This window comes from Anomaloglossus baeobatrachus, chromosome 3, assembly GCF_048569485.1.
Source record: "Anomaloglossus baeobatrachus isolate aAnoBae1 chromosome 3, aAnoBae1.hap1, whole genome shotgun sequence".
In the NCBI taxonomy this organism is placed as follows: Eukaryota; Metazoa; Chordata; class Amphibia; order Anura; family Aromobatidae; genus Anomaloglossus; species Anomaloglossus baeobatrachus.
Window position 1 is genome coordinate 680,662,448 of NC_134355.1, and position 19,670 is coordinate 680,682,117.

Genomic DNA, 19,670 nt, shown 5'->3' on the forward strand with positions numbered 1-19,670 from the left:
ATACTCAGGGACATGGCCAAGGTAAGGAAGGCTGAAAACCACCACCTCTGACCAAGAAACATGAGATAAAACCTCAAGACTGGGCCAAGAAATGTCTGAAGACTGATTCTTCACAGGTTTTATGGACTGATGAAATGAGAGTGACTCTTGATGGGCAGATGGATGGGCCAGAGGCTGGATCAGTAAAGGACAGAGAGCGCCACTCCGACTCAGACGCCAGCAAGGTGGAGGTGGGCACTGGTATGGGCTGGGATCATCAAAGATGAACTTGTGGGACCTTTTCGGGTTGAGGATGGAGTGAAGCTCAACTCCCAGACCTACTGCCAGTTTCTGGAAGACAACTTCTTCAAGCAGTGGTACAGGAAGAAGTCGGTATCGTTCAAGAAAAACATGATTTTCATGCAGGACAATGCTCCATCACATGCATCCAACTACTCCACAGCGTGGCTGGCCAGTAAAGGTCTAATAGATGAAAAATAATGACATGGCCCCCTTGTTCACCTGATCTGAACCCCATAGAGAACCTGTGGTCCCTCATAAAATGTGAGATCTACATGGAGGGAAACAGTCCACCTCTGGGAGCAGTGTCTGGAGGCTGTGGTGGCTGCTGCATGCAATATTGATCATAAACAGATCAAGCAATGACAGAATCTATGGATGGTCGGCTGCTGAGTGTTATCAGAAAGAAAGGAGGCTATATTGGTCACTAATTTTTTGGGGGTTTTGTTTTTGCATGTCAGAAATGTTTATTTCTAAATGTTGTGCAGTTATATTGGTGTACCTGGTGAAAATAAACAAGTGAGATGGGAATAGATTTGGTTTTTATGAAGTTGCCTAATAATTCTGCACAGTAATAGTTACCCGCACAAACAGATCTCCTCCTAAGATAGCCAAATCTAAAAAACCCTCCAACTGCCAAAAATATTAAGCGCTGATATTTGAGTCTTTTGGGTGATTGAGAACATAGTGATCAATAATAAAAAAAAAATCCTCTGAAATACAACTTGCCTAATAATTCTGCACACAATGTATGGGCTGATTTTGCAGGGTAATTCTCTTTCTCCTTTCCAGGTGTCCCCTCTTTTAGTTTCTCAGTATGAGGCTGGAGTCACACTTGCGATTGGAAAATCGGTCCGATTCTCATGCTAGAAAGTAGCATGAGCTCTGTCCGAGTGTTGATCCGTCTGCAATGCAACTGCGATGGGATTCTGTGATTTTTCTCATGATTGCAGTCCGTGTGCAATCCGTGTGTGATCCGTGTGCAATCCGTGTGCAATCCGTGTGCAATCCGTGTGCAATCCGTGTCTGATCCGTGTGCAATCCGTGTGTGATCCGTGTGTGATCCGTTTTTATTCTCAGCAGCTATGTCATCTGCCATTCAGCTCTGCTACATGGCCGCTGACAGCAGCCACAGACAGAGCCATGTAGCAGAGCTGAATAGCCACTGACAGCAGACACAGACAGAGCCATGTAGCAGAGCTGAATAGCCACTGACAGCAGCCACAGACAGAGCCATGTAGCAGAGCTGAATAGCCACTGACAGCAGACACAGACAGAGCCATGTAGCAGAGCTGAATAGCCGCTGACAGCAGACACAGACAGAGCCATGTAGCAGAGCTGAATAGCCACTGACAGCAGACACAGACAGAGCCATGTAGCAGAGCTGAATAGCCGCTGACAGCAGACACAGACAGAGCCATGTAGCAGAGCTGAATAGCCACTGACAGCAGACACAGACAGAGCCATGTAGCAGAGCTGAATAGCCGCTGACAGCAGACACAGACAGAGCCATGTAGCAGAGCTGAATAGCCACTGACAGCAGACACAGACAGAGCCATGTAGCAGAGCTGAATAGCCGCTGACAGCAGACACAGACAGAGCCATGTAGCAGAGCTGAATGGCCGCTGACAGCAGACACAGACAGAGCCATGTAGCAGAGCTGAATAGCCACTGACAGCAGACACAGACAGAGCCATGTAGCAGAGCTGAATGGCCGCTGACAGCAGACACAGACAGAGCCATGTAGCAGAGCTGAATAGCCACTGACAGCAGACACAGACAGAGCCATGTAGCAGAGCTGAATAGCCGCTGACAGCAGCCACAGACAGAGCCATGTAGCAGAGCTGAATAGCCACTGACAGCAGACACAGACAGAGCCATGTAGCAGAGCTGAATAGCCACTGACAGCAGCCACAGACAGAGCCATGTAGCAGAGCTGAATAGCCACTGACAGCAGACACAGACAGAGCCATGTAGCAGAGCTGAATAGCCGCTGACAGCAGACACAGACAGAGCCATGTAGCAGAGCTGAATAGCCACTGACAGCAGACACAGACAGAGCCATGTAGCAGAGCTGAATAGCCGCTGACAGCAGACACAGACAGAGCCATGTAGCAGAGCTGAATAGCCACTGACAGCAGACACAGACAGAGCCATGTAGCAGAGCTGAATAGCCGCTGACAGCAGACACAGACAGAGCCATGTAGCAGAGCTGAATAGCCACTGACAGCAGACACAGACAGAGCCATGTAGCAGAGCTGAATAGCCGCTGACAGCAGACACAGACAGAGCCATGTAGCAGAGCTGAATGGCCGCTGACAGCAGACACAGACAGAGCCATGTAGCAGAGCTGAATAGCCACTGACAGCAGACACAGACAGAGCCATGTAGCAGAGCTGAATGGCCGCTGACAGCAGACACAGACAGAGCCATGTAGCAGAGCTGAATAGCCACTGACAGCAGACACAGACAGAGCCATGTAGCAGAGCTGAATAGCCGCTGACAGCAGACACAGACAGAGCCATGTAGCAGAGGTGAATAGCCACTGACAGCAGACACAGACAGAGCCATGTAGCAGAGCTGAATAGCCACTGACAGCAGACACAGACAGAGCCGTGTAGCAGAGCTGAATGGCCGCTGACAGCAGACACAGACAGAGCCATGTAGCAGAGCTGAATAGCCACTGACAGCAGACACAGACAGAGCCATGTAGCAGAGCTGAATGGCCGCTGACAGCAGACACAGACAGAGCCATGTAGCAGAGCTGAATAGCCACTGACAGCAGCCACAGACAGAGCCATGTAGCAGAGCTGAATAGCCGCTGACAGCAGACACAGACAGAGCCATGTAGCAGAGCTGAATAGCCACTGACAGCAGACACAGACAGAGCCATGTAGCAGAGCTGAATAGCCACTGACAGCAGACACAGACAGAGCCATGTAGCAGAGCTGAATAGCCACTGACAGCAGACACAGACAGAGCCATGTAGCAGAGCTGAATAGCCACTGACAGCAGACACAGACAGAGCCATGTAGCAGAGCTGAATAGCCACTGACAGCAGACACAGACAGAGCCATGTAGCAGAGCTGAATAGCCGCTGACAGCAGACACAGACAGAGCCATGTAGCAGAGCTGAATAGCCGCTGACAGCAGCCACAGACAGAGCCATGTAGCAGAGCTGAATAGCCGCTGACAGCAGACACAGACAGAGCCATGTAGCAGAGCTGAATAGCCGCTGACAGCAGACACAGACAGATCCATGTAGCAGAGCTGAATAGCCACTGACAGCAGACACAGACAGAGCCATGTAGCAGAGCTGAATAGCCGCTGACAGCAGACACAGACAGAGCCATGTAGCAGAGCTGAATAGCCGCTGACAGCAGACACAGACAGAGCCATGTAGCAGAGCTGAATAGCCGCTGACAGCAGACACAGACAGAGCCATGTAGCAGAGCTGAATGGCCACTGACAGCAGACACAGACAGAGCCATGTAGCAGAGCTGAATAGCCACTGACAGCAGACACAGACAGAGCCATGTAGCAGAGCTGAATAGCCGCTGACAGCAGACACAGACAGAGCCATGTAGCAGAGCTGAATGGCCGCTGACAGCAGACACAGACAGAGCCATGTAGCAGAGCTGAATAGCCACTGACAGCAGACATAGACAGAGCCATGTAGCAGAGCTGAATAGCCGCTGACAGCAGACACAGACAGAGCCATGTAGCAGAGCTGAATAGCCGCTGACAGCAGACACAGACAGAGCCATGTAGCAGAGCTGAATGGCCGCTGACAGCAGACACAGACAGAGCCATGTAGCAGAGCTGAATAGCCACTGACAGCAGACATAGACAGAGCCATGTAGCAGAGCTGAATAGCCGCTGACAGCAGACACAAACAGAGCCGTGTAGCAGAGCTGAATAGCCGCTGACAGCAGACACAGACAGAGCCATGTAGCAGAGCTGAATAGCCGCTGACAGCAGACACAGACAGAGCCATGTAGCAGAGCTGAATGGCCGCTGACAGCAGACACAGAGAGCCATGTAGCAGAGCTGAATAGCCGCTGACAGCAGACACAGACAGATCCATGTAGCAGAGCTGAATAGCCACTGACAGCAGACACAGACAGATCCATGTAGCAGAGCTGAATGGCCGCTGACAGCAGACACAGACAGAGCCATGTAGCAGAGCTGAATAGCCGCTGACAGCAGACACAGACAGAGCCATGTAGCAGAGCTGAATGACCGCTGACCGCAGACACAGACAGAGCCATGTAGCAGAGCTGAATAGCCACTGACAGCAGACACAGACAGAGCCATGTAGCAGAGCTGAATGGCCGCTGACAGCAGACACAGAGAGCCATGTAGCAGAGCTGAATAGCCGCTGACAGCAGACACAGACAGATCCATGTAGCAGAGCTGAATAGCCGCTGACAGCAGACACAGACAGAGCCATGTAGCAGAGCTGAATAGCCACTGACAGCAGACACAGACAGAGCCATGTAGCAGAGCTGAATAGCCGCTGAAAGCAGACACAGACAGAGCCATGTAGCAGAGCTAAATAGCCGCTGACAGCAGACACAGACAGAGCCATGTAGCAGAGCTGAATAGCCACTGACAGCAGACACAGACAGAGCCATGTAGCAGAGCTGAATAGCCACTGACAGCAGACACAGACAGAGCCATGTAGCAGAGCTGAATAGCCGCTGACAGCAGACACAGACAGAGCCATGTAGCAGAGCTGAATAGCCGCTGACAGCAGACACAGACAGAGCCATGTAGCAGAGCTGAATAGCCACTGACAGCAGACACAGACAGAGCCATGTAGCAGAGCTGAATAGCCACTGACAGCAGACACAGACAGAGCCATGTAGCAGAGCTGAATGGCCGCTGACAGCAGACACAGACAGAGCCATGTAGCAGAGCTGAATAGCCACTGACAGCAGCCACAGACAGAGCCATGTAGCAGAGCTGAATAGCCGCTGACAGCAGACACAGACAGAGCCATGTAGCAGAGCTGAATGGCCGCTGACAGCAGACACAGACAGAGCCATGTAGCAGAGCTGAATGGCCGCTGACAGCTAACACAGACAGAGCCATGTAGCAGAGCTGAATAGCCACTGACAGCAGACACAGACAGAGCCATGTAGCAGTGCTGAATGGCTGCTGACAGCAGACACAGACAGAGCCATGTAGCAGAGCTGAATGGCCGCTGACAGCAGACACAGACAGAGCCATGTAGCAGAGCTGAATGGCCGCTGACAGCAGACACAGACAGAGCCATGTAGCAGAGCTGAATAGCCACTGACAGCATAGACAGAGCCATGTAGCAGAGCTGAATGGTCGCTGACAGCAGACACAGACAGAGCCATGTAGCAGAGCTGAATAGCCGCTGACAGCAGACACAGACAGAGCCATGTAGCAGAGCTGAATAGCCACTGACAGCAGACATAGACAGAGCCATGTAGCAGAGCTGAATGGCCGCTGACAGCAGACACAGACAGAGCCATGTAGCAGAGCTGAATAGCCGCTGACAGCAGACACAGACAGAGCCATGAAGCAGAGCTGAATAGCCGCTGACAGCAGACACAGAGAGCCATGTAGCAGAGCTGAATAGCCGCTGACAGCAGACACAGACAGATCCATGTAGCAGAGCTGAATAGCCACTGACAGCAGACACAGACAGATCCATGTAGCAGAGCTGAATGGCCGCTGACAGCAGACACAGACAGAGCCATGTAGCAGAGCTGAATAGCCGCTGACAGCAGACACAGACAGAGCCATGTAGCAGAGCTGAATGACCGCTGACCGCAGACACAGACAGAGCCATGTAGCAGAGCTGAATAGCCACTGACAGCAGACACAGACAGAGCCATGTAGCAGAGCTGAATGGCCGCTGACAGCAGACACAGAGAGCCATGTAGCAGAGCTGAATAGCCGCTGACAGCAGACACAGACAGATCCATGTAGCAGAGCTGAATAGCCGCTGACAGCAGACACAGACAGAGCCATGTAGCAGAGCTGAATAGCCACTGACAGCAGACACAGACAGAGCCATGTAGCAGAGCTGAATAGCCGCTGAAAGCAGACACAGACAGAGCCATGTAGCAGAGCTAAATAGCCGCTGACAGCAGACACAGACAGAGCCATGTAGCAGAGCTGAATAGCCACTGACAGCAGACACAGACAGAGCCATGTAGCAGAGCTGAATAGCCGCTGACAGCAGACACAGACAGAGCCATGTAGCAGAGCTGAATAGCCGCTGACAGCAGACACAGACAGAGCCATGTAGCAGAGCTGAATAGCCACTGACAGCAGACACAGACAGAGCCATGTAGCAGAGCTGAATGGCCACTGACAGCAGACACAGACAGAGCCGTGTAGCAGAGCTGAATAGCCGCTGACAGCAGACACAGACAGAGCCATGTAGCAGAGCTGAATGGCCGCTGACAGCAGACACAGAGAGCCATGTAGCAGAGCTGAATAGCCGCTGACAGCAGACACAGACAGATCCATGTAGCAGAGCTGAATAGCCACTGACAGCAGACACAGACAGATCCATGTAGCAGAGCTGAATGGCCGCTGACAGCAGACACAGACAGAGCCATGTAGCAGAGCTGAATAGCCGCTGACAGCAGACACAGACAGAGCCATGTAGCAGAGCTGAATGACCGCTGACCGCAGACACAGACAGAGCCATGTAGCAGAGCTGAATAGCCACTGACAGCAGACACAGACAGAGCCATGTAGCAGAGCTGAATGGCCGCTGACAGCAGACACAGAGAGCCATGTAGCAGAGCTGAATAGCCGCTGACAGCAGACACAGACAGATCCATGTAGCAGAGCTGAATAGCCGCTGACAGCAGACACAGACAGAGCCATGTAGCAGAGCTGAATAGCCACTGACAGCAGACACAGACAGAGCCATGTAGCAGAGCTGAATAGCCGCTGAAAGAAGACACAGACAGAGCCATGTAGCAGAGCTAAATAGCCGCTGACAGCAGACACAGACAGAGCCATGTAGCAGAGCTGAATAGCCACTGACAGCAGACACAGACAGAGCCATGTAGCAGAGCTGAATAGCCGCTGACAGCAGACACAGACAGAGCCATGTAGCAGAGCTGAATAGCCGCTGACAGCAGACACAGACAGAGCCATGTAGCAGAGCTGAATAGCCACTGACAGCAGACACAGACAGAGCCATGTAGCAGAGCTGAATAGCCACTGACAGCAGACACAGACAGAGCCATGTAGCAGAGCTGAATGGCCGCTGACAGCAGACACAGACAGAGCCATGTAGCAGAGCTGAATAGCCACTGACAGCAGCCACAGACAGAGCCATGTAGCAGAGCTGAATAGCCGCTGACAGCAGACACAGACAGAGCCATGTAGCAGAGCTGAATGGCCGCTGACAGCAGACACAGACAGAGCCATGTAGCAGAGCTGAATGGCCGCTGACAGCTAACACAGACAGAGCCATGTAGCAGAGCTGAATAGCCACTGACAGCAGACACAGACAGAGCCATGTAGCAGTGCTGAATGGCTGCTGACAGCAGACACAGACAGAGCCATGTAGCAGAGCTGAATGGCCGCTGACAGCAGACACAGACAGAGCCATGTAGCAGAGCTGAATGGCCGCTGACAGCAGACACAGACAGAGCCATGTAGCAGAGCTGAATAGCCACTGACAGCAGACATAGACAGAGCCATGTAGCAGAGCTGAATGGTCGCTGACAGCAGACACAGACAGAGCCATGTAGCAGAGCTGAATAGCCGCTGACAGCAGACACAGACAGAGCCATGTAGCAGAGCTGAATAGCCACTGACAGCAGACATAGACAGAGCCATGTAGCAGAGCTGAATGGCCGCTGACAGCAGACACAGACAGAGCCATGTAGCAGAGCTGAATGGCCGCTGACAGCAGACACAGACAGAGCCATGTAGCAGAGCTGAATAGCCACTGACAGCAGACACAGACAGAGCCATGTAGCAGAGCTGAATGGCCGCTGACAGCAGACACAGACAGAGCCATGTAGCAGAGCTGAATGGCCGCTGACAGCAGACACAGACAGAGCCATGTAGCAGAGCTGAATAGCCACTGACAGCAGACACAGGCAGAGCCATGTAGCAGAGCTGAATGGTCGCTGACAGCAGACACAGACAGAGCCATGTAGCAGAGCTGAATAGCCGCTGACAGCAGACACAGACAGAGCCATGTAGCAGAGCTGAATAGCCGCTGACAGCAGACACAGACAGAGCCATGTAGCAGAGCTGAATAGCCGCTGACAGCAGACACAGACAGATCCGCGCGATCAGAATGAAGTCGGATGAACTTCACCCGACTTCATTGTCATCCCGCGGCTCTGTCTGTGTGTCATGGCCTGATTTTCGGTTACCGGTGAAGGTCTCACCGGTGACCGCAAATCCCCTGAGTGACCGCAGTGAGAAGCACCACAGCTGAAGTTCTCCCGCTGAGATCTGTGGCCGCGGGTAACCTGAGTGACGTCATCGCTGATAGCGTGACTCACTTCAGTTGCTGCGGGGAGCTCACAGAGAGTGGTCGTGGTCTGTGACCGCTCTATGTCAGCTTCATGTAGCAGAGCTGAAAGCGTTGTGGGACCTCTGTGGATTATGTCGGACCTGGAGAGGTATTTGGGGTCTTGAATAAAGTGGTGAAAGAGGGTGTTTCTTTGTCATTTATTTCAAATAAAGGATTTTTCGTTGTGTGTGTTTATTTTCTTTAACTTACAGGTTAATCATGGAAGATATCTCGGGGAGACGCCTGACATGATTAACCTAGGACTTAGTGGCAGCTATGGGCTACCATTAACTCCTTATTACCTCGATTGCCACCGCACCAGGGCAATTCGGGATGAGCCGAGTACAGTCTCGGAACTGTCGCATCTAATGGATGCGGCAATTCCGGGTGGCTGCTGGCTGATATTGTTAGGGTGGTGGGCTCCCCATAACGTGGGGCTCCCCATCCTGAGAATACCAGCCTTCACCCGTGTGGCTTTATCTTGGCTGGTATCAAAATTGGGGGGGGACCGCACGCCGTTTTTTTTTAATTATTTATTTATTTAATTTACTGCACGATATAGACCGAACTACCGGCGGCTGTGATTGGTTGCAGTGAGACAGCTGTCACTCAGCGTGGGGGCGTGTCTGACTGCAACCAATCATAGGCGCCGGTGGGCGGGGAAAACAGGGAATACGAGATGGAATAATGAGCGGCCGGCTTTTTCAAAAGATGAAAAGCCACCGAAGCAGTGTTTGATCCCACCTCCTCCATCGTGATTGACAGCCTGTTCTGCAGCATATGTGTGCAAAGTAGTCCCCTATAAAGGTGCCCAAATCTGAATCTACCAGCTCCAGCCCCAAGTCCAGGTATGTTCTCCTCTGCTCCGTGCCGGACACAGGACACCTTTTGCTGTGAAGGTCCATGACCAGATGCTGGGGTGGACTAGTCATCTCATTCAATGACTAAGCCAGCCCCCTTCTCTGCCGGGGAAAACATACACAAAGAACAACCTGTGTGGCCACACAAGGGGCCAAGAGGTCAGGGGGCCACTTCACCTCCAAGGCGGGAAGAAGCTTCTGTCACAGACACAAAGAGGGACCTCTGTCTGGTTCCTGTTTCGGGGCCCCTCACCTGTGTCTCCACCACTGACTAGAAGTTACCGAGTGGGAGCAAGTTTGGGCCAGTCCGAGTGACATAATACTGCAAAGGGGCCCACCAGAGGATTCTCCGTCTCTCCTGTGGGCCAGTCCGAGTGAAATAATACTGCAAAGGGGCCCACCAGTGGATTCTCCGTCTCTCCTGTGGGCCAGTCCGAGTGAAATAATACTGCAAAGGGGCCCACCAGTGGATTCTCCGTCTCTCCTGTGGGCCAGTCCGAGTGAAATAATACTGCAAAGGGGCCCACCAGAGGATTCTCCGGCTCTCCTGTGGGCCAGTCCGAGTGAAATAATACTGCAAAGGAGCCCACCAGTGGATTCTCCGTCTCTCCTGTGGGCCAGTCCGAGTGACATAATACTGCAAAGGAACCCACCAGAGGATTCTCCGGCTCTCCTGTGGGCCAGTCCGAGTGACATAATACTGCAAAGGAACCCACCAGAGGATTCTCCGGCTCTCCTGTGGGCTAGTCCGAGTGACATAATACTGCAAAGGAACCCACCAGAGGATTCTCCGGCTCTCCTGTGGGCCAGTCCGAGTGACATAATACTGCAAAGGAACCCACCAGAGGATTCTCCGGCTCTCCTGTGGGCCAGTCTAAGTAATATACTACTGTAAAGGGGCCCACCAGAGGATTCTCCGGCTCTCCTGTGGGCCAGTCCGAGTGACATAATACTGCAAAGGAACCCACCAGAGGATTCTCCGCCTCTCCTGTGGGCCAGTCCGAGTGAAATAATACTGCAAAGGGGCCCACCAGAGGATTCTCCGGCTCTCCTGTGGGCCAGTCCGAGTGACATAATACTGCAAAGGAACCCACCAGAGGATTCTCCGCCTCTCCTGTGGGCCAGTCCGAGTGACATAATACTGTAAAGGGGCCCACCAGAGGATTCTCCGCCTCTCCTGTGGGCCAGTCCGAGTGACATAATACTGCAAAGGGGCCCACCAGAGGATTCTCCGCCTCTCCTGTGGGCCAGTCCGAGTGACATAATACTGCAAAGGGGCCCACCAGAGGATTCTCCGCCTCTCCTGTGGGCCAGTCCGAGTGACAAAATACTACAAAGGGGCCCACCAGAGGATTCTCCGGCTCTCCTGTGGGCCAGTCCGAGTGACAAAATACTACAAAGGGGCCCACCAGAGGATTTTCTGGCTTTCCTGTGGGCCAGTCCAAGTAAAATAATACTGCAAAGGGCCCACCAGAGGATTCTCCGGCTCTCCTGTGGGCCAGTCCGAGTGAAATAATACTGCAAAGGGGCCCACCAGAGGATTCTCCGCCTCTCCTGTGGGCCAGTCCGAGTGACAAAATACTACAAAGGGGCCCACCAGAGGATTCTCCGGCTCTCCTGTGGGCCAGTCCGAGTGACAAAATACTACAAAGGGGCCCACCAGAGGATTTTCTGGCTTTCCTGTGGGCCAGTCCAAGTAAAATAATACTGCAAAGGGCCCACCAGAGGATTCTCCGGCTCTCCTGTGGGCCAGTCCGAGTGACATAATACTGCAAAGGGGCCCACCAGAGGATTCTCCGCCTCTCCTGTGGGCCAGTCCGAGTGAAATAATACTGCAAAGGGGCCCACCAGAGGATTCTCTGCCTCTCCTGTGGGCCAGTCCGAGTGACATAATACTGCAAAGGAGCCCACCAGAGGATTCTCCGTCTTTCCTGTGGGCCAGTCCAAGTGACATAATACTGCAAAGGGGCCCACCAGAGGATTCTCCGTCTCTCCTGTGGGCCAGTCTAAGTAATATACTACTGTAAAGGGGCTCACCAGAGGATTCTCCGTCTCTCCTGTGGGCCAGTCCGAGTGAAATAATACTGCAAAGGGGCCCACCAGAGGATTCTCCGGCTCTCCTGTGGGCCAGTCCGAGAGACAAAATACTACAAAGGGGCCCACCAGAGGATTCTCCGGCTCTCCTGTGGGCCAGTCCAAGTGACATAATACTGCAAAGGGGCCCACCAGAGGATTCTCCGCCTCTCCTGTGGGCCAGTCCGAGTGACATAATACTGTAAAGGGGCCCACCAGAGGATTCTCCATCTCTCCTGTGGGCCAGTCCGAGTGACATAATACTGTAAAGGGGCCCACCAGAGGATTCTCCGCCTCTCCTGTGGGCCAGTCCGAGTGACATAATACTGTAAAGGGGCCCACCAGAGGATTCTCCGCCTCTCCTGTGGGCCAGTCCGAGTGAAATAATACTGCAAAGGGGCCCACCAGAGGATTCTCCGTCTTTCCTGTGGGCCAGTCCAAGTGACATAATACTGCAAAGGGGCCCACCAGAGGATTCTCCGTCTCTCCTGTGGGCCAGTCCGAGTGACATAATACTGCAAAGGGGCCCACCAGAGGATTCTCCGGCTCTCCTGTGGGCCAGTCCGAGTGACATAATACTGCAAAGGAGCCCACCAGAGGATTCTCCGTCTCTCCTGTGGGCCAGTCCGAGTGAAATAATACTGCAAAGGGGCCCACCAGAGGATTCTCCGCCTCTCCTGTGGGCCAGTCCGAGTGACATAATACTGTAAAGGGGCCCACCAGAGGATTCTCCGGCTCTCCTGTGGGCCAGTCCGAGTGACATAATACTGCAAAGGGGCCCACCAGAGGATTCTCCGTCTCTCCTGTGGGCCAGTCCGAGTGACAAAATACTACAAAGGGGCCCACCAGAGGATTTTCTGGCTTTCCTGTGGGCCAGTCCAAGTAAAATAATACTGCAAAGGGGCCCACCAGAGGATTCTCCGCCTCTCCTGTGGGCCAGTCCGAGTGACATAATACTGCAAAGGAGCCCACCAGTGGATTCTCCGCCTCTCCTGTGGGCCAGTCCGAGTGACATAATACTGCAAAGGGGCCCACCAGTGGATTCTCCGCCTCTCCTGTGGGCCAGTCCGAGTGACATAATACTGCAAAGGGGCCCACCAGAGGATTCGCCGACTCTCCTGTGGGCCAGTCCAAGTGACATAATACTGCAAAGGGGCCCACCAGAGGATTCTCCGTCTCTCCTGTGGGCCAGTCCAAGTGACATAATACTGCAAAGGGGCCCACCAGAGGATTCTCCGTCTCTCCTGTGGGCCAGTCCAAGTGACATAATACTGCAAAGGAGCCCACCAGAGGATTCTCCGGCTCTCCTGTGGGCCAGTCCAAGTGACATAATACTGCAAAGGGGCCCACCAGAGGATTCTCCGGCTCTCCTGTGGGCCAGTCCGAGTGAAATAATACTGCAAAGGGGCCCACCAGAGGATTCTCCGCCTCTCCTGTGGGCCAGTCCGAGTGACATAATACTGTAAAGGGGCCCACCAGAGGATTCTCCGTCTCTCCTGTGGGCCAGTCCGAGTGACATAATACTGCAAAGGGGCCCACCAGAGGATTCGCCGACTCTCCTGTGGGCCAGTCCGAGTGAAATAATACTGTAAAGGGACCCACCAGAGGATTCTCCGCCTCTCCTGTGGGCCAGTCCGAGTGACATAATACTGTAAAGGGGCCCACCAGAGGATTCTCCGTCTCTCCTGTGGGCCAGTCCGAGTCTGGCCGTGAAGCACTAGCATGTTAGTAAGTTAGGTGAAGTGCATGATGCTTAGGAAATTACTAAGATTTAAGAATTTGACACTGAATTTTGAGCTTATTTTGATAAAAAAAATCTGTGTGGTTAGGATGTATCCAATTTTATGGCCCCTAGTACTTAGTGATATCACATAGTCTATCATTTTTCTTCCATAGCTCCTGATCAGAAGGACACCACCAATGATTGGTCAGAGATGATGAAATTATTACATGAAGTTCGTCGTACAAGTTATTCAGACGTCTCTTCTGTGGAAGATGTTCCCGGTGATGGAAAAAATAGTGTCTTCCATCCAGTGGTGGGAGACGGGACATGGACAGATTCTGAGGAGAGAACCAACTATCTGGATAGAGATCCACATGAAGCACACGGCCACGTCCAGCCGACGCATCTACCCAATGTGCTGGAAAGGGGCTTAGCCGGAATCAAATCAGAAGTGGCCCACCTCCATATATCAGTGCTACACTTAGTTTATGGCATGATAGAATGTGACCACACCATGAGGTTCCTCACCACCAGGATGCAGGAGCTCCAGAAGGAGATGATTACCACCGCCTCAGAGACCACCCAAACCCTCCAAAGAGGAGTCCACTTACTCCAGGAGCTCATGGCAAAGCATGAACCCTGCCTGGCAGATAAGTCTACCAACCGGCGTGCCAAACCAGGCCCGTCCGCTGTAAGGAAATCCAAGAGAGGTTATGGGGCTATGAAGACAAGATCCTCTGACGCTAAGGGTTTACGTCATTCTAAAAGACACAAAATGTCCCACATTTAATGATTATTAAAAGTCTTTCCATCCAATATCTGTATAGATAGATCACTATAATTTTTTTTGGTGTTAAAGGGTCATGGGGTTTGGTGATCGGCACCCGTGGGGGCTCCTGCGATGGTTGACAAAAACCCCCGATCTCAGGGTTCCCATCTCCAGTCCTCTGGAGCCACCAGCAGGGCATGTTCTCAGAATTTCCTTAGTATTACCATCACCTGTGCAATGCTAAGGAAATCCGGAAAATCTGCCCGGTTGGTGGCTCTTGAGGACTAGAGTTGAGGAACACTGCCGTATATCCTGTATGTGGTTTGAACAGGAAAATGCATTCATGCGGCCCATGGTATCCCAATCGCGGGGTAACAGGGGATAATCGTGGCCTACTAAACTAATCCTCAGGCTAGGGGTGTCCCTGCTGTATCTGATCCCAGAAATACTCCTGAAGGTGAGGATGTCTGGGCCGCCTTCCTTCCCCTGCTCTTGACCAGCCCTGATCTACTACCTCTTTCCTCCCTACCCCAGTGTCACAGAGAATCTGGGTAACAGAATATGGACCTCTAAACTGACCCTCAGGATAGGGGTTCCTAGCTGTCCCTGATGCCGGAGATACTCCTGAAGGTCATGATGTCTGGGCCGCCTTCCTTCCCCTGCTCTTGACCAGTCCTGATCTAGTACCTCTTTCCTCCCTACCCCAGTATCACAGAGAATCTGAGTAACAGAATATGGACCTCTAAACTGGCCCTCAGGATAGGGGTGCCTAGCTGTCCCTGATCCCAGAGATTCTCCTGACGGTGATAATTTCTGGGCCACCTTCCTACCCCTGTTCCTGACCAGCCCTGATCTAGTACCTCTTCCCCTACACCAGTTGTTGTGAATGTCATCCGAGTGGGTACTGGTGTGGAGCTCCCTCTGGTGGCCAGGAATGCTAACGAAGCTGAGTCTGAATCTGTGACTCAAACAGGTGGTGGTATTAATTGGGAATCCAGGAAGTCCTATTGCTGACCAGCCTGGTGTATATAGGAAAGCAGTTTCTGCTTTGCTGCTGCCAGTGATAAATGTTTGCTGTTGTCTCTGAAGATGGCTGGGAGTTTGTCCTTCAGTTTCCTCTATTTATCCTGCGCCAGAATCCACTCCAGATAAGTCTGCACGTTTTCTTTTCCTAATTGCTGGTTTTGCACCTACGGGTGTTTTTTGTTGTTTTTCCATTTGTTCTTTGTTTGTTTTCTTGCATGTGAGGATCTGGCTCTCTGCTATTTTTGAGAGGGCAGTTCCTTCAGCCAGAAAGGGAGTTTCTCCTTGTTCTGATTATGATTATTTGAACTTTTGTATTTTATTTGTTCTGTAATTTTGTTTCTTCCCATTATATTTGCAGTTCTGTTTAAAGTGTCTGGCACAAGAATACCTGATATACAGTAGTGGGGGAAAGACCATGTGGTCTTAGGTCTTTTTTTCTATCAGGAGTTTGTTTGTTTTTTTTTGCAGGGTATTTTGCTGGCCGCAATCAGTTATCATTCCTGTCCTGTCCTGTTGTATCTAGTAAGTCGGGCCTCACCTTTGCTAATCTATATTTTCTATCTGTGTATTGTGTTTTCTTACATCACCGTCGTTACATGTTGGGGGCTTGCTATTTCTTTGGGGACTGCTCTGAGGCAAGTTAGGATTCCTCACTTGTATCTTTGAGGTGTAGCAACTTTCTCCGGCAGTGATGAGGTGTCTAGGTGTGTTAGGAACATCCCACTGCTATTTCTAGTGTTGTCTGACAGATAGGGGATTGCGATCAGCTTCGTTTCCAACTACTCTTGTGGTTTTTGTATTTTCATGATTAATGGGATTTTTTGTGATCGTCCACAGTTACCAGTTCATAACACCAGTGTATCGGAAAATCTGGGTAACAGAATATGGACCTCTAAGCTGACCCTCAGTCTAGGGGGGCTCTAGCTGTCCCTGATCCCAGAAATACTCCTAAGGGTGATGATGTCTGGTGCACCTTACTACCCCTGCTTCTGACCAGCCCTGATCTAGTACCTCCTTCCTCACAACCCCAGTATCACAGAGAATCCGGGTAACAGAATATAGACCTCTAGGCTGACCCTCAAACTAAAGACCCTAAACTATCTCTTATCCCAGAGGTAAGCATGATGGTAGCTAGGTCTGGGCCCCCAGTGTGTCCCTAACTCCAGATCTTACACCCCCTTTCCCACCACCCCAAGAGAAAACCAGGACTGGAGAAGCAAACCCCACAAATAACACAGACAGGGGAAAGAACCAAAACTCATGCACACTGCACCTGGAGGGAAGGAGGACAGGACTGTGAAAACTAACAGGGAAAACCAGCTCTCTATCACACAGCACGCTCACACAGAGTAATCAGACAACAAGCGATAAGGAGGAAAACTAAAGAAGAGAGGAAATAATTAGATGACAGGAGGAATTCCACAGCACACCAAGCAATACGCAGCAAATCACCAGACTGGAAATCAGCAGCACACAGACCGGTGTAGTGAAAAGCTATAGTCGGCATAGGAAGACAAATTCCTCCATCTTAAAAAAGCAGAGAGTTACTGTGATGGGTCTCCTGCAACATGTCATTGTCATCCAAAAGGTATCCAGCAGACAAGCAGAAAGTCTGCAGATGAAGAAACTTTATTTTATTTCTACACTTTTGGTAGTCACAGCTCCTCCATCAGGAAAGATTACAGATGTACAACCACAATATGATATATGATATATAGGGGGTGTATATACAGGATGCCCAATACAAAAAAAGGGAACATCCAGTCACCTGATGTCTCTTTGTATAAAGCAAATAAGAAAGAAAATACATCAATTAAGAAACCATGTACAAGAATATAACTAAAATAATACTGCCCCTATGTACAAGAATATAACTAAAATAATACTGCCCCTATGTACTAGAATATAACTAAAATAATACTGCCCCTATGCACAAGAATATAACTACTATAATACTGCCCCTATGTACAAGAATATAACTACTATAATACTGCCCCTATGTACAAGAATATAACTACTATAATACTGCTCCTATGTACAAGAATATAACTACTATAATACTGCTCCTATGTACAAGAATATAACTACTATAATACTGCCCCTATGTACAAGAATATAACTAAAATAATACTGCCCCTATGTACAAGAATATAACTACTATAATACTGCCTCTATATACAAGAATATAACTACTATAAAACTGCTCCTATGTACAAGAATATAACTACTATAATACTGCCCCTATGTACAAGAATATAACTACTATAATACTGCTCCTATGTACAAGAACATAACTACTATAATACTGCCCCCTATGTACAAGAATATAACTACTATAATACTGCCCCCTATGTACAAGAATATAACTACTATAATACTGCTCCTATGTACAAGAATATAAGTACTATAATACTGCCCCCTATGTACAAGAATATAACTACTATAATACTGTCCGCTATGTACAAGAATATAACTACTATAATACTGCCCTCTATGTACAAGAATATAACTACTATAATACTGCCCCTCTGTACAAGAATATAACTACTATAATACTGCCCCCTATGTACAAGAATATAACTACTATAATACTGCCCCTATGTACAAGAATATAACTACTATAATACTGCCTCCTATATACAAGAATATAACTACTATAATACTGCCCCTATGTACAAGAATATAACTACTATAATACTGCTCCTATGTACAAGAATATAACTACTATAATACTGCCCCTATGTACAAGAATATAACTACTATAATACTGCCCCTATGTACAAGAATATAACTACTATAATACTGCTCCTATGTACAAGAATATAACTACTATAATACTGCCCCCTATGTACAAGAATATAACTACTATAATTTGCCCCCTATGTACAAGAATATAACTACTATAATACTGCCCGCTATGTGCAAGAATATTACTACTATAATACTGCCCCCTATGTACAAGAATATAACTACTATAATACTGCCCCCTATGTACAAGAATATAACTACTATAATACTGCCCCCTATGTACAAGAATATAACTACTATAATACTGCCCCTATGTACAAGAATATAACTACTATAATACTGCCCCTATGTAATAAATGCTATCTGCTGTTCTCTTCGGCTGTTGCTGCTTTGTAGCTGATCCCGGGTACAGATGACCCCAGTGCTGTGTGTATAATGCACTTGTTCTGGGCAGAGATATCAGTAATTATATTGCATCCTGATAATACCGTCTGTTAATTTATGCGCTGGTTACTTATTCAGATTTTCAACAACTTGATAATGAATGTTTGCTCCGGCAGACAGCAAAGAGAAATGATTTGGAGAAATGAAGCTTCTTTGTGGCCCCCCAGGGCCGGCGTTGTGCGCAGTTCACCCCACATGTTGCTTTATTCACGGAATGAACAATTATCATGTAATTTACCAGATCTATTCTTTTTTTTCCTAATTCAGCGGTTGTGTGTGGTATCGGAAAGTATATGTCATACATTCTCCAGAAATAAGACTGCGATCCAGTGCTCATATACTACTGCCATCCAGTGCTCAGATAATACTGCCAAATGGTGCTCATATAATACTGTCATACAGTGCTCATATAATACTGTCATACAGTGCTCATATAATACTGTCATACACTGCTCATATCATACTGTCATACAGTACTCATATAATACTACCATTAAGTACTCATATAATACTGTCATACACAGCTCATATCATACTGTCATACACTGCTCATATCATACTGCCATCCATTGCTCATATAATACTGCCATCCAGTGCTCATATAATACTGCCATCCAGTGCTCATATAATAGTGCCATCCAGTGCTCATATAATACTGTCATACACTGCTCATATCATACTGTCATACAGTGCTCATATAATGCTCATATAATTAAGTACTCATATAATACTGCCATACGATGCTCATATAATTCTGCCATACAGTGCTCAAATAATTCTGGCGTTAAGTGCTCATATAATACTGCTATACAGTGCTCATATAGTACTGCCATACAATGCTCATGTAATTCTGCCATACAGTGCTCATATAATAGTGCCATACAGTGCTCATACAATACTGCCATACAGTGCTCATACCATACTGCCATACAGTGTTAATATAATACTGCCATACTGTGCTCATACAATACTGCCATACAGTGCTCATATAATACTACCATACAGTGTTTATATAATACTGCCATACAGTGCTCATATAAAATACCATACAGTGCTCATATAATATTGCCATCCAGTGGTGATATAATAGAATCGGTTTAATTGTAAACACCAATTAGACAATCTATGACATTTGCCTGGAAGTGCACTGGAGGTTGTGCAGGGCACACAAGCGCCCCCCTGCTATACTGGACGGAACTGGTAGTGCATGGA

The 19,670-nt window shown here is 49.4% G+C and overlaps 2 protein-coding genes across 2 annotated transcripts in view; one reads left to right on the plus strand and one right to left on the minus strand.

Annotated features, from left to right (window-relative positions):
- Window positions 1-14,279, plus strand: part of LOC142295769 (uncharacterized) — a 15,375-nt gene extending 1,096 nt beyond the window's left edge. The window contains exon 3 of the mRNA XM_075338856.1: window positions 13,645-14,279. Within this exon, the coding sequence (XP_075194971.1) occupies window positions 13,645-14,261 (617 nt within the window). The 3' untranslated portion in view covers window positions 14,262-14,279. The remainder of the gene's footprint in view (window positions 1-13,644) is intronic.
- The window catches only part of LOC142297060 (uncharacterized), a 157,207-nt gene that overhangs the window by 40,403 nt on the left and 97,134 nt on the right, over window positions 1-19,670 (minus strand). The window lies entirely within an intron of this gene.